This window comes from Lepisosteus platostomus, chromosome 15 (assembly GCF_059453375.1).
Source record: "Lepisosteus platostomus isolate fLepPlt1 chromosome 15, fLepPlt1.hap1, whole genome shotgun sequence".
Taxonomy (NCBI): domain Eukaryota; kingdom Metazoa; phylum Chordata; class Actinopteri; order Semionotiformes; family Lepisosteidae; genus Lepisosteus; species Lepisosteus platostomus.
Window position 1 is genome coordinate 25,625,010 of NC_142625.1, and position 14,954 is coordinate 25,639,963.

At 46.1% G+C, this 14,954-nt stretch overlaps 1 protein-coding gene across 6 annotated transcripts in view; it reads right to left on the reverse strand.

Moving 5' to 3' along the window:
- Positions 1-14,954, reverse strand: part of slc12a5a (solute carrier family 12 member 5a) — a 183,487-nt gene that overhangs the window by 26,500 nt on the left and 142,033 nt on the right. For all 6 annotated transcript variants that reach the window (XM_088607691.1, XM_088607690.1, XM_088607692.1 and 3 more), the window contains 2 exons: positions 11,037-11,183; positions 2,866-2,920 (listed from right to left, as the gene is read on the reverse strand). In XM_088607691.1, coding sequence (XP_088463817.1) covers positions 2,866-2,920; positions 11,037-11,183 — 202 coding nt within the window. The remainder of the gene's footprint in view (positions 1-2,865; positions 2,921-11,036; positions 11,184-14,954) is intronic.

Consider the following 14,954-nt stretch of genomic DNA (forward strand, 5'->3'; position numbering starts at 1 on the left):
TTTATTGATGTTCTTTCATACCGTGACCATTGCCAACATGGGCAGACTCGGGATTAATGCAAGGTGCATTTTTATTTTTAAAAATACACGTGAGGACATTGGACGTCCTGAGAAGATGAACATGTGAAAACTGTAACTTCACAGGGAGATGAAACATGCGAGGTTGACCATTAAGGTGAGACAAAAGAGATTTTAAAATCAGTCGTCGCCTTGCAATACCACTCGTTGTGTTATAAGAGTTTCCCGTTCGGTCTCTTACGTAATAAGATTTGTTCTTTGTGGGGAAAAAGCACAACGATCGCCTGAAATTTTGCTTCCATTAGAAAAATACGGGGGGGGATGACGTCACTTTATAGCTTTACTCTCATAACCCCGCCCCTTGCACTGCTTTCTCCCACTTTGATTGGCTGCCTTCTTCTACATGACTCTGATTGGGCAGAATCTAGCACGCTCCTCAGCAGAATCATTTATTTATTTACTATTAGTAATAATAATATAACCACACAGTCTAGGAAATAAAAACGCATCACATCTGCGATGATGGAAAACGCGTGTTATGTAAATAATATGCGAATCTGGATTTTGAAATTCCGTTTTGTAGATGCAAAAAATCATCAAATCGCCTTTTCCGTGCCTCACTGTCGTTATGTAGCTATAGTACTGAGAAACCCAGACACTGGTGAGGTCTGCACAGCCATAGACAGTCACGCCAGGAAACCGCTGCGCGCTTCACAGGGGACTTGGTTCAGAAATCGATGTGTGATCTGGCCTTTCTTCAGTCTAATATAATTACAGCACCTCGGCTAACCTCCCCACCTCGATCTATCATACCCTCACCGACATTCCCTACCAATTCCATCTGTAATTCTCTTTAACATTTTTTTTCTGTTTTTTTTTCTCTCTCCAACCAACACAATAACTGCCGTTTATCAACTAATCTTGGTGTTAATTAACTGCGCAGTCGTGCTCATTAACACCGGAGCTCATTAAGCCGCGCGCGGCAATCTTGCAGGCGAGGGACGATTATTTCATTAATATAGAAACTGGGAACTGAGAGGGCTCGTGGAGTCGCGAAACCAGTCGAACGATTTCCGAAGTGTTCCGCATCTCCAAATAATGCGAGAAAGGGCGAAAAACCCACAATCCGCGTTCAACTGAAAATAGCAATTAAACAAGTGAATGTGATTTGTCTTCACGGCGATGAATCTTGGCAGTAATCGCGGCTGCTTGAAAACAAAACGACTTTGTTTCCTCTGTGCCAGCGTAAACAGGTTAACGCGTGAGATACAAGAGGAGACGGGGAGAGTTTGAATACCGCAATGCAGTCTAAATTGACTTCCCCTCAGCTTTTGAGTTTTCCCAAAATACATGCTTATGAAATCTGTTCTAGGAGTCTGTCGTCCCGTTTTCTTACACAGGTAGCTCAGTAAATCGTTGTGCTTTAAAGTGTCCGTCTCTAAGCTTTCACACCTGTGCCTGGAGCGCTGAGGTAAAATCCCCCTTTAACCCAAACTATGCCCGCAACACTGGACAAGCAAGCAGTGTCCTTTGCTCCTTAACGTCCCGGACTTTCTGAGCGCAAACACTGCAGCCTTTACAATTTCAGCCAGCTGCTCCAGGGATGTCTGTACCCCGTCTTCTGCCTTTCAATCCTACCGATTCCTAATTGTTCAGGTTAATCGACCCCCCTCTTTGCCAAGCCGGATGGGACCTGTCTCGACGGGTCTCAGTTTTGTTCCTGCCCAGCTGCGACCGTCTTTTTGTCAAGAAATGACCCAAACGGAACTCTCCGCCGTCTCCGCTCGGATCTGTCCGCACAGCGGTTCCGAGCTGGTGGGACTGACACTGTACGGGACCGTCCCACAGTGGACACCCTTTGCTCCTAATTCCCCTCGCCTCAGGGAGAGGAAATCCGGAACCCAAAATGTGGTACAGGGTCCCGGCTGATTACTGACTCCCCCCACCCATCTGTTCAAAAGATGAGAACTAGTTTTTAATGAAGCAAAAGCACTCCAGACTTGTTTTGTTTACGTATTTAAACACTGCTCAGTATACATGACCCTCTGTCTCTACTCTTCCTCAGCACACAGGCCCCTCTGTCTCTCCTCTTCCTCAGCACACAGGACCCTCTGTCTCTACTCCTCCTCAGCACATAGGACCCTCTGTCTCTACTCTTCCTCAGCACAAAAGACCCTCTTTCTCTACTCTTCCTCAGGACACAGGACCCTCTGTCTCTACTCTTCCTCAGCACAAAAGACCCTCTTTCTCTACTCTTCCTCAGAACACAGGACCCTCTGTCTCTACTCTTCCTCAGCACATAGGACTTTCTGTCTCTACTCTTCCTCAGCACACAGGACTCTATCTACTCTTCCTCAGCACACAAGACCCTGTGTCTCTACTCGTCCTCAGCACACAGGACCCTCTGTCTCTACTCTTCCTCAGCACATAGGACCCTCTGTCTCTACTCTTCCTCAGCACACAAGACCCTGTGTCTCTACTCTTCCTCAGTACATAGGACCCTCTGTCTCTACTCTTCCTCAGCACACAGGACTCTGTATCTACTCTTCCTCAGCACACAGGATCCTCTGTATCTACTCTTCCTCAGCACACAGGACTCTGTCTCTCCTCTTCCTCAGCACACAGGCCCCTCTGTATCTACTCTTCCTCAGCACACAGGCCCCTCTGTCTCTCTTCGTCCTCAGCACACAGGACCGTCTGTATCTACTCTTCCTCAGCACACAGGCCCCTCTGTCTCTCCTCTTCCTCAGCACACAGGCCCCTCTGTCTCTCCTCTTCCTCAGCAGACAGGCCCCTCTGTCTCTCCTCTTCCTCAGCACACAGGTGGTGACTTGGGGACAGGCTCACCTGGCACGACTCCGTTAGTAGCAATGGCGCTCATGGAGATAGCGGTCAGCATGGTCTGAAAATGGAAGGGAAAACGAACAGATCAGCACTTTGGATGGATGAAAGTCTTCATTGTGATCCTCTGCTGGAGAAAACTCTCGAATGTAAATCAAGGGTTGTCACATCACAAGCATATACTGTATCACACTAGTAAGACCTCTGTTCTTTACACTGACCTCACAGAATATTGTGTATCATTTTGGTCACCATGTTACTAAAAAAGGAACCTTTTTACAATCCAACAGAGAAGACTAAAAAGGAACCTGATACATTTTTTAAATTCAATTTATTAGTATTTACTTATTTTAAAAAACAGTAGTTCACTGATAGGGTCACCCGGGGGACTCCTTCAGAATAAACAGAGAAGTATGAGCCAGAGGATGCAGGTGGAAACAAGGGGGGAGGTGAAATACAGCTGCGAACAGGAAGCACTTCGTCGTGGGAAGGGCTGTGGGGGTCTGGAACGAGCTGCCCAGTAATGCGGTCAATACCCTGGCGAACAGTCCAAGCCTCTGTGACTGCTGAGCATTACAATCCATTGTCAAACCACCGAGAGCTAAAAAAACCCACAACATCATCTTTCAGAAAAAGAAAAACAAGCTTTGAAACTATTTACAGCTGAGCAGGCGACACGAGATTCTGCGCAACTCTGTCTGCAGTCACTTGAAACGGTTCTGAACTTCCACAGGGCGTCTCTGCTGCTCGGCTGGCGGCTCTGCCCCATTCCTGCAGGGGTGGGAGGCGACACTGGACAACCAGGGCAGCCCGGCCGGCACGTTCTGAAGCGAAAGCCCAGGGAAGCAGCCCCGGCCAGTCCATCGACAGAGAGAGCAGGAGGGCGGCGAGCACCAGAGAGAGCAGGTGGAGCGCGAGAGTGAGTGCAGGTGGAGAGAGGGGCAGAAGAAGGAAGATGAAGCCGCAGTAGAGGAACCGACTAGTCTGGCATCCAGTCTGCTGCGCAGGAGAGGGGAAAAACTGTCCTGCACCCCTGGGAAGATGAGGAGTGTCACTCCATCACATAGCACAGTAAACAGGAAATATCGGTCAGTTGGTCACTATGCCTGTTTTGCAATCAGAGATACCAGTAATCCTGATGCTTTTTTTTGGGAGGGGAGGGAGTGATTCCTTATTAAATAGCAGTAGATAAACTGCCTCTTTAACACAACTGTTGAGCAGAGGTGAAGTGCTTAACTCACATTTTCATTTGTTTAAATTGTAGGGCAACTCCATCCTGTGCTCAAGAGACCTGCTAAATGTGGGACCAGTAGTTCAACCTACTGGGGAAGGGTGAGAGAGTCAGAGTCAGAACCACTGGGAAGAAACAGATAGAGAAAGAGAGCAAACTGATGGAATCAATTTGACTGCAAGTCTTTTTCTCAATTTGATCTCCGATGTGAGTAATGGCAGTGAGGAATTTTAAGCTGTTGCTAATCAGGTTAGTGTTAACTCTGTATACAACCCTCCCTGCCAGGCGGCCATTGCTGGTTCTGAATTACTCTCTAATCAGGTATTAATGAAGTGAGCAGGGCTCTCTGAAGGAGGGAGATAAGACGGTAATTGTTTTAGCTTTGTTATCTGATTGAGAGAGTCTAGAGCTGAAGCTGAAGGGACTTTAAGCAAGTGTGGTTGACACAATGACATCACCATGCAAACCTAATGACATTGCTCTAATGCCTCAGTGAGAGACAGCATCGCGCTGGAAACCCAATGACATCGCTCTACCACCTCAGTGAGAGATGACATCAGGTACAGAACACCAGTCCTTGCAGCCAGAATCCAACAAGACTGGGTCTCTTTAAATAGTAAATAGCTGAAGATACTATTTTGATATTTCAATAGGGTTAAACTGGTTCAATTATGCTAATAATGAGCTCAATAAGAACAGAAATGGAAGGAAAACTTGCAGACAGTGCCTCTCCAGGACTGGAGCTGTGCACCACTGCTCTATAGTCTCAGTGAGTGATAGCATTGCTCTGCTGACATCATGGCATTGTTCTGTAGCCTCAGTGAGAAATAATATCAATCCACTGACATAAGGACAACTCTCCACAGCCTTGCTGTGAGATGACATCACTCAGTAGCCATGCTGAAAGAATTACAGCTCTCCTGAGGGATGTGTTCAGCAGGTTCACACTATTTCTAAATTAAGCTGGAAGGTATTCTGTAAGCCCTGTCTCTTAACCAGGGTCACACTGGTTCGACTGAAGGGCCCACTGTTATCCTGCCAGCTATTCTAATGAAGTGTGCTTGTGATGTAGAGACTGTTTCCAAGGATACTCAGGGATGCAGTAGGCATCTTACGAGCAAACCTTTCAGACGAGGGTGAATAAGAAAAAAGCATACAGAGATTGGTATTTATTAGCATCATTAACAATGATACACATTCACCCAGACTGGGGTTTACTGAAGCCTTGAAAATTATAGAGAAAAACTCTCAGTATGACCCTCTTTTCGTGTTTACTAAAGGTTCACCTTTTGCAGTACTCTCACACCAATCACCCATCACAACCCCATTCTGGATAATCTAGTGAAGAAGCACATTGGCTGCCATTGATACAGAGAGAATGGAGGCCTTATTGGGAGGGCAGGGGGTGGAACAGGAGTTTTGCCAGCAGCCTTTTTCATTCCTCAAGTTAAGCAGGCCTGGGCAAGCACAATCCTTCATCACTGGAGGGGGACCAAGAACAATCTTCTGCAAGGCGTCTGAGGACAGGGATAAAAATAACCAGCTCTGGTAGTGAACTGTCTTCAGAGCAGCGTGCCGCGGAAGGTCAAGAGATAGATGTCACTGTACTGATCGATCTGTATATTAGCTGTGAGAGGACAGGACAAGCTGCCCAGGGGGTCTGAGATAGCAGAAACAGCAGTGGCAGGCTAGGGCACACACTGGCTTATGTGAAGGTGGCAGCACAGGGTTTAATTCACTAAAATGGGGAAGGACACCCTCATGGGTGTGGCTGTTAGCGATTGAAGAAGGATCCTTTGTACTGCACAGAATTTTGACAGATAAACAACTCTTTACATGACACTGAACATTTATTTAATTGCAAGCAATTATTTTTCTCCAGCTGAGTTCCTGCATTTGTGGGTGGTTAAGTGGGATGTTACTGTATGAGTTCAACGGTGAAGAGACAGTCAGAGTCCACTGCAGTGGAGGCAGGTCTCCACCTTGCAATCGGGTTTCAGTGCATGTACTGTCAATGAACCGCATTGGACAAAACCTATATATTGAAATCGCTGCTATTTAGTTAGCTGCATTTCTTATAGAGAGATATTTGTCTTTGTAACCTCTAAGGAAAGCCCTTTAGAATGTGTGCCATATGACAATCTGAAACTGTTCTCTTGATTAAAGGGTTCTGAGAGACACAGTGTTGTTCACCTCACGGTTGACGTTTATTTAAAAACTGAAGGGACGTACATCCAGAAGCATTAATCTGCCAGAAGATATATTCAACTTCTGTGCAGAAAGGTGAGAAAAGCTCTGGTGGAAAATGTTTCTGAAAGCGTACAAGTGACTGAGCCAAAGTGCTTTTGCCCGGTTCAGTGCCTCCGTACGCAATTTCTGAGGCTGTACTGCCGTGTGGATTTCTGTATTAAATATGTATTTAAATATAAAAAACATGGTTTTTGGGAATTGAAAACATTGAGACTGCATTTTCTGACTGTGTCTTCCATTAGGAATCCCTTGGGTGAAAACAAAGTGTTATATAAATATATACAGTAGTGCTGCATTTTCATGCATATATAGCAACATTGAAAAAACAAAACAAAACAGCTGAATATCTTGCATAAGACAGTACAGTGCTACATTTCTGGCAGACACGCAGCTCTGTACTGAGAGCAGCTTTACTGGTCTGGTCAGTACAGGGAGAACAGACATGTAGGGAAAAACAGGCTGCAGTTGTAATGAGCGCCGGTGGAGCAGTAGGCGGCACTCCTCTTGTATGGAATACATTGAAATCCAATGCCACTGTTTACAGGAGTAGGACTGTTAACCCCGGTGTCCTGGCTAAACACGAACATATAAAGGTACCAAACGAGAGAAACAGAGATACTTTATTGTCCACTGCTGCGGAAATGTGTCTTTTTACCCCTCTAGCTCTTCTACTAGGAACAACATTGTCTTACCCTTGACAGCAGCGCTCCAATAAACCATGCATTTATTGTTATTTATTTAGGTTTTTTTCCTCAGTAGAATGTCTTGCATAACAGTGTGCAACACTGCCTCTCCGGCACGTCGGGGATGACACACGGCTCTGTCCTGGGCGAGTTGAAAACCCCTCGTGTCCGTTTCCCCCCCTGCTCTGCTGTATGTCTGTTTCAGTCTCCCTCTCTCTCCTGTTCTCATCCTCTCTGGTTCTCCTCTTCCCTTTGCCTCTACAGGCTGTCCCCACCTCCATCGATCAGTGTTTCACCCTGCCTCCGTCTCCGCTGCGCCTCGCTCGTCCTGCGGTCTTCCAGCTCCACCCGCGGGGCCTCTCCCCCTCCCTCCTTCTCCCCTCCACATCCCCTGCCTCTGCTCGTCTCTCCTCCCTGCTCCTTCTCTCACCCTTCCCATGTGCCCGTTGCCACGCTGGAAAGCTTCAGGAACCACGTGCACTTCTCCTCCTTTTCCCCCCAAATCAAGAAAATGACAGAATAGCAAATATTGGATGACAAAATTCAAAAGCATAAAATCTCATCTCTCCATCCATCTGTCTGGTTCATGTGCTGTTATTTAAGGAAGATCCAAATGCCAATAAGGTTTGAATATTTAATGAAACAAATGTCATTACTTAACCAGACATGATCATTGCGATAAATCATTAATGAGGCGAGCAAACTACGTTAAACTACTCTAGTGTCAGGCCCTGTTGTAGTGCCGAGGTGATTCCTCCTGTAATTGTAGCAGGATAGCAAGGTGCCTGTCGCTCTTCATTGGAAAGCCATGCTGTTTTCTATAGACCTCCTGCCAGGGTCGGTTCAGTTATAAACACGCTCCAGTGCAGCCCGAACTGCAGCAGGAATGCAAAATCATCTCCCTTTTTTCCTAGCTGGAGGGCAGAGTAACAGCAAAGGGCTTTGAAAATTGCACAAACTGTATGAACTGGGTGGGGTGCTGGCCATCCTGTTTCCCTGCTCGGCTGCCTCTCCTGGGTTCCTTCTGGTTTGCTCCTTGGAGTCTAAATTCAGAAGCTCGGTTGCCATACACACGGCATCAGCCAATAAAGGCTCCTTTAAGGATTTCCTGGAAACTGACTTTCAGATCTTTATGAGCTTGATAAGAACATGCTGTAGCCTTGCAGTTTTCCCTTGCACGGAGGGGGATGATGCAGTTTTTCACATAGAGTCCAGACTTGCGTGTGTTTATCAGAAGTGCTGTCATACAACCTCTCCCTGCATTAGGGACTTTAAAACGCAATATCTGATCAGACAGGAGAAGCAGGCTGTGCAGTCAGACTCTGGCAGGTTTATATCCCACAGGGATCTTTGGGTTTGCAATTGAAAAAAACTGTTTAATTTCTGTCCAGGGGATAGACAGCTGTGCACTGTGGAAACAAGGGGGTTAAATCCTTCAGGCACAATAGACCCATTTTGGCACAAAGGCTGCTGCGCTGTGGAGAGAGCAACAGTTTAACCTTCTTCAGCAGAACTTTGCTAATGGCTTCAGTCCGCAATAAAAGGAATTAAAAGAGAGGGTAAACCTTTCTCTTTCAGACGTTTTTTCTGTTTCACGCGTTCCTTGAACAGATCTGGTGTTTCGGAGGCTAATTTATTTTTAGCCCTCTGATCTTCCCACTGCTCTCTGTGTGCCAAGCTGGGCTGTGTTATGTAAGAACCCCGGTACTTCTCACTGCCAGGCTGATCTCAGAGCCGGCTGCCCAGGGGGGTCGGGGCTAAACCATGCGGTGCAGAAGGGGAGGGGGTAGGTGGGGAGGAGAGGGATGACAGGCCACTCCACTCTGCTCCCCGCAGGGGAGAATGGAACGACCTGAAGAAAAGAAGGCTTTCACCAGCAGTGCATCACTGCCCCACTCCTCAGATCCAAACTCTTGCCGTTTTCATTTACTATTAAATGTGCAACTCAAAATGAAATTTACATCGTGCCTAGGCACTCTAGTCACCAAGGGGTCTAGGAAAGAGCAATTTTGATCCTCCTGCTTCGACCCACTGGCACCAGCGCAGAACCTGCGGCCAGCACTCTTTTCCATTTGTGAAACTGGTGTCGGATGAAGCCGCCCGGCCCCGCCGCAGGTTAATGGGACCGTGTTGAGCAGAGGAACGGCAGGCGAAGGAGCCCTGACTTCAGCGGAGCAGCGGGAGGCCTGCTATTTATAGAGCCTCCTCCACTCTCCAGCAGAGGGAGCCGACTCGTCAATGAGCGCGAACAAGTACACATGCAAACACGCAAACACGCAAACACGCCCACCCACACGCATGCACCCAGAAGCTCAGGAGCTCCGGGGGACATTCCTAATGCACTCGTCCCTGATACAGCCTTTCCTTTGCTGAGGGGTCTGCAAGGAGGCGATGCCTGATTCTGCGTGCTGGAGGCTTTCATGGTGATGCGTGAGGCAGCCCCTTTGTTAGATGTTAACAAAACCTCTGATGAAAAGGCTGCTGTTTTCCAATTCCAATTCTGTCAGTAACTTGCTTGCATAGCAAACGCCCGTTTATATCTTTGCACTCTTAGACCTGCTCAGTGTTTATGGCTTTCAGAGAGGCAGCCTGAAATCCATTTAAGAATGACATCAATTGTAAAAAAAAAAATCAAACTGGCTAATATATTCTGTTCTGCTGAAACACTTCATGGGCTAAACACACAAACAGGCATTTCACAAGCTCTGAGATGAGATGACTGGTGAGTGGTTAAACTAATTTCCAATGATAGTCTTCTCCACTCTGTCCAATCAATTATTTCCCTATCTCTCAGAGCACTCAGGGGACCGATCTGCACTGTCCTTGACAGGAAACTGAATATCTGTCAAGAGGCTGTATTAGAAAGACAGTAACTGCAGGAACCATAAATACAAATAAATCACATGCAGGTGGAAAAGGCCCAGAGCCTATCTGAGCTTTAGTGGTGGTGGGACAGTCTTTGGATTTTGTGTTCTCAAGATACAAAGTCACGGCATGTTTCCAGTGTGTCTGCAGCAGATGAGCAATGCCACTGCAAGTGCGGACATCTTATACAAGTTGTCACTATATGAATACAGGATCTGCATTTATGATCTGGATTCTTTTCATCTTCATCCTGAAGGATCCCAAACGTGCTTTCTGTGTCGCGGGGGCCTACTTCATCTCCCACTGCCTGCCTCTCACCTCCACCTAGGTGACATGTGTCAGCCATTAGGTGATCACCTAATCACCCACAACCCCCACCCCCCCAAGGATCAGGGGGAGGACTGAGAAATCGCTTAGGGAGGTCGAAGATTGTTTAGTGTGAGAGTAGATGACAGCCAGCAGAGTTGTGTTAATACTCCTAGCCTTACAAACAGTGTTATATTTAATGACCTAGTAGTCATGACCTTAGGTACACTTCTTATTTGGAGGATGGCACATCCTATAGCACCGTGTCACCGATCACTTGGTGTGGAACTGGTTGGGAAAGTCTGATCAAGGGGGAAAAGTACCTACATGTTGGTCCCACGACACTACTTACAGTGTGTATATCCGAATATATTAGTGGAGGTCCAAATGTATTAGTCTGAAGTGACTTACGTCTCTAGTATACTGTAGAAAGGTATACAAAGGTTTCCCCTAATGCTTCAGAGGAGGAATTGCTACAGAGAATAAGTTGAATGTTTTCAGTGATTCCTGCATATCACCCAAATGTGCCGACAGGACAAATAGGACATCAAAGGGACTTAGTTTATATATCAGGGCACTTAATGAGCCTCCCAGCATCACATTTGGCACAGAAGCGCAAGATTAGTGGGATTAACAAGCTTGTTTATCCTCTTTCTTTATACTGCATGTGAGCCTTCACTGTAGAATCCTTCAATGCAGTCCAAGGGCGAGCAAAGCAGTTTCAAAGCAGTTTCTAGGTTTCCTATTAAAAAGTCTACAGAAGGAGGAGTGTGGGACGATCAGAGGCAGGGTGCCTGTACAAGTGTACTCTGAGAGGACCTGTGAGACAAGAGGGTACTCACAGTGGAGCAGCACATGAAGACGATGATGAAGGACTCCATCACCCCACCAACGCCCACCACCCAGGTCAGCCGCAGGAACAGGATCACGCCGAAGATGTTCTGCAGGCAGGGCAGGTAAACGCCCATGAAAGTGCCCATCCGAGGAGCCTGGCAGAGACAGAAAACGCACACGGCATCAGTAATACCAAGCAAAGTTAAAACAGCGAAGGCGCCCGAGGAGAACTTGTTTATCAATAAAAATGGTGGAGCATTTAAAACCATCATTATTAACATGTCTTGAAATGCCCACGGCAGTCAGCCTACACTGTCATTGTCATTTCAGCCCAGGCATAAATACTGGCCACTTAGTGTTAGATGTTTTCCATTTCAACACCAATGATTATGCTGTCATTAATATCATGTTAGCTGATCTACCTTCACCACTGATCGAGTGACAGATTAAAACAGGAAGGTGCAATTAGATGTGGCTACTTAATGCTATTGGTACCACATTATTACACAGTGCATAACAACCATGCATTTGCAGCACAAAGAAGCAAAATCTACTGGTATTTACCTAGTGAAATATAATTATTAGCACAATATAGTGTACCAGAATAACTGTATGACTACTGTGCTATTGTTTTCTACCCTGATTACAACAAAACAACAACAGAAGTTGGCACTAACCCTGTTAAACCCCAGTGTGATACCATATTATCACTCAGTCATTACATACTTATTACACCACTGTGAATTCACCATGTTTCTTTACAAACAAACAGCCAGACAACCTGGGACATCTGTAGGAGGGAAGTTTTTTGGTCTTTGCCAGATGAACGCAAAGATCAATCTGTAACAGACAGCAATGTCCTAGGAGAGACAGTCTACACCGGCAGACACGCACCAACTAAATGTGGAAATGACTTCCTGATAAAGAAGATGGGACAGAGAAAGTATGTTTGAGATTCTTTTGTGTCTGACCTTTCTAAATTGAACCCTGTGATGCTTACTTTTTCTCTGGTCAGAATTAAACAGGAAAATACAGTATTTAGCATTTGCACTGAAAACATATTGCTGGGGATTCTTTGCTGGAAACCAACATGAAGGATATGATTTTGGCAACATTCTTCTAATAACTTATTATAAATGCTAATAGTTTTTATGAAGCGTGCTCAAGATACTGTTTCGTGAGCAACATGAATGTCAGTTTACAGTTCGACAATCACACTTGTGGCTAAAGAATGCTGCCCATCCCATTTAGCATGCAAGAGTTTCACCTCGAAATCCCCGTCACAAGCTGTGCGACTTCTCCAAGAAATATTAACTTCCCGCAAAGGTGCTTTTAATTTTAATGTTATTTCAAGTCTTTGGAAGGTATCTGTTCTGCAAAAAACGCTATCCAAGTAATCCCAAGCAAATTGACCGAAACTGTTCAATCCAAGTAAAACATGCTTGGATGCATGTGTGCTCGTTCAAACCTACATTCCCCACAGATACTGCTGTGCTGTAACAAAATTTAATCATAGCAATTTACTGCCACTGTTCGCTGCATCCTAGGGGTCCCTCTTAATAAAAGGCCAACAGAATCTGAATTTCCTTGGGGGAGGCATATACAGAATAGAATGGTTTTGTGTTCAATGGGAAACACAGATGGAAGTTAATTTTTTTTGCCATCTGACTGATGATCCCTGAAAACTCTCTTGATTTTATGAAACAAAAGAGCCTTTAATTCTTCTCTCTGTTTATCGCTATCATCCCACCAGGAGGAAGAGGCTTAGTTATTGCATCCCCACACCAGCTGCAGATGTCGATACTGATACTCTCTGCGTCTGCATCACAAACACAATCAGCTGCAATTTGTCAGCAAATCGCTGTTTGCGAAGAGCCTGATTTTATGCATGAGAAAAATTACAACAATAATGATGTGCTTCAAGTACAATTTTAACAACTAATGAGAGAGAAAACAGAAAAGCAGAAAAGGCTGGGAAATAAACAAGGAAAAACTATATCAGGAAAAATGAGAGCAAGCCTTCAGCCAGTCTAAAATGAGACAGACTATTCAGATTTCATTAAGCATAACCAATTTCATGCGTTGCAAACAAGCAATAGGCTTTAAAACAGAAAAGTTGCTAGGGTCCTGTAATGAAATAACTATAGAAAATGCTCAGGTAAATTATCCTGTATTTTTAAAAGCACTTTTCCTGGCCATATGCGAACTACTAATGAACACCTACAAAACACTGGTTGATTTTATAGCTATTACTTCAGAGCACGGAAGGGTCATATAAATAAGCCAACCTGCGAGTTTACTCCCAGCAGTCCCCTGTGGCTCAGGGCCGCCCGGCTCAAACCGATTCTGTGTCTCAACAGAAGTGCAATACTGTGCGTTTAATCTCAACGAACAGGGAGAGAGCTTTTGAGCATGCAGTGTGGCATTTAAAAATTAATTAGACATAGAAGATGCTGATTGAATAGAGATGTGCAGGCTCTCCCGGGGGTGATTACCAACACTGAAGGCTGGCCGAAACAGGCAGCTGCCGAGACCCAGGGCGCCTCGGGAACTGGCCGGGGCTCTGGGGACGGATCTTCAGAGACAGAAATGTAAAGAATAGTTTAAAACCTGTTTTGAAAAAACAAGCCTCTGCTCAGTGGAAGGCTGGCTATCGGCTTCAAACGTTGTTTTTCATCCGAGTGTTAGAGTGCTTCAAGGGCTAAGCTCTATTGTAAATGCCAAGTGAAAACGTGTTACAAAAATGGACAGGAAAATGCTGCTTTTTTTGTTTTTATGGTGGAAGTTGTTGCATACTGGGAAATGGCCCATCTTGAATGGAAATGGGTCCATTTCCCATTCAGCAATGCGAGGATCCCATTACTGAAGTGCCAGGTGAGGAGAGAGCTAGACAGACTCCTTTCCCCTGTGGATGATGATTAAATTATATGATTTATGGAAGCATATATACAGTGCGGATACAGTATGAACTCTGTATGGGTGGAATTAAATGCTTTGTGGGCAAAAGAATGATAACTTGCACCCCCTGAGCACTCAGCTCACACTCCTTTTCACATCTCCCACACGCCCTGCTGGGGTTCACTTCTTCCTCGCCTGAGGCCCCCTCCTGCAGCACGCCGGCGGAGCACAGGAGCGTGCAGGAGAGAGCCGAGGTCCAGTTTGTAACATAGCCATTTATCACCAGTGATAGCATGCCTAGGCCGCAATGCGTTTTTCTGACGGGCCTGCTAGTGGGCTAAAGAGAGAATGCACTGTCCTGTACGTGACTTTCCACACTACACAGAATGAAAGGTGCCTCTGATTCTCCGATGACTCGTGGGAAGACTCTGCTTTCGGAGAAGAATGCCAGCCTTGTCACGGCACAGACATGGCCACAGTCTCCAGTGATTACGGAGGCACCGTAGCTGAGGAGCCTTTTGCCAGGCTGATCTCCTCGTGACGGCTTCAGGGACTGTTTCAGAAGAACACAGCCTCTCCGTGCGGAGCGCTGAGGTTCCCCTGCTGCAGGACAGTGCCTCCGCTCCTGCATGTGTTGGAAAGCTCTTTTCCACAGCTGGGTCTGCTAGAACCCAAAGCTATTCAGTGGGTTTTTCCACTGTCAGGTGAGGGACAGTCTGGGCCAGAGAGGGGTGTGTGGGGGTGGTGCAGCATGTGTGGAGAGTACTGTGGGTATGTGTAGTGTGTGAGTGTAGCATGTGGCTGTGTGCACCTGTGTGAGTGTAGTGTAGATGTGTGTAGTGTGTGTGAGTATAGTGTGAGCGTAGTGGGGCTGTGTGCATGTGTGCGTGATTGTTGTGTGGCTGTGTGCATGTGTGTGTGATTGTTGTGTGGCTGTGTGCATGTGTGTGAGTATAGTGTTGCTGTGTGCATGTGTGTGAGTATAGTGTTGCTGTGTGCATGTGTGTGAGTATAGGGTGGGTGTGTGA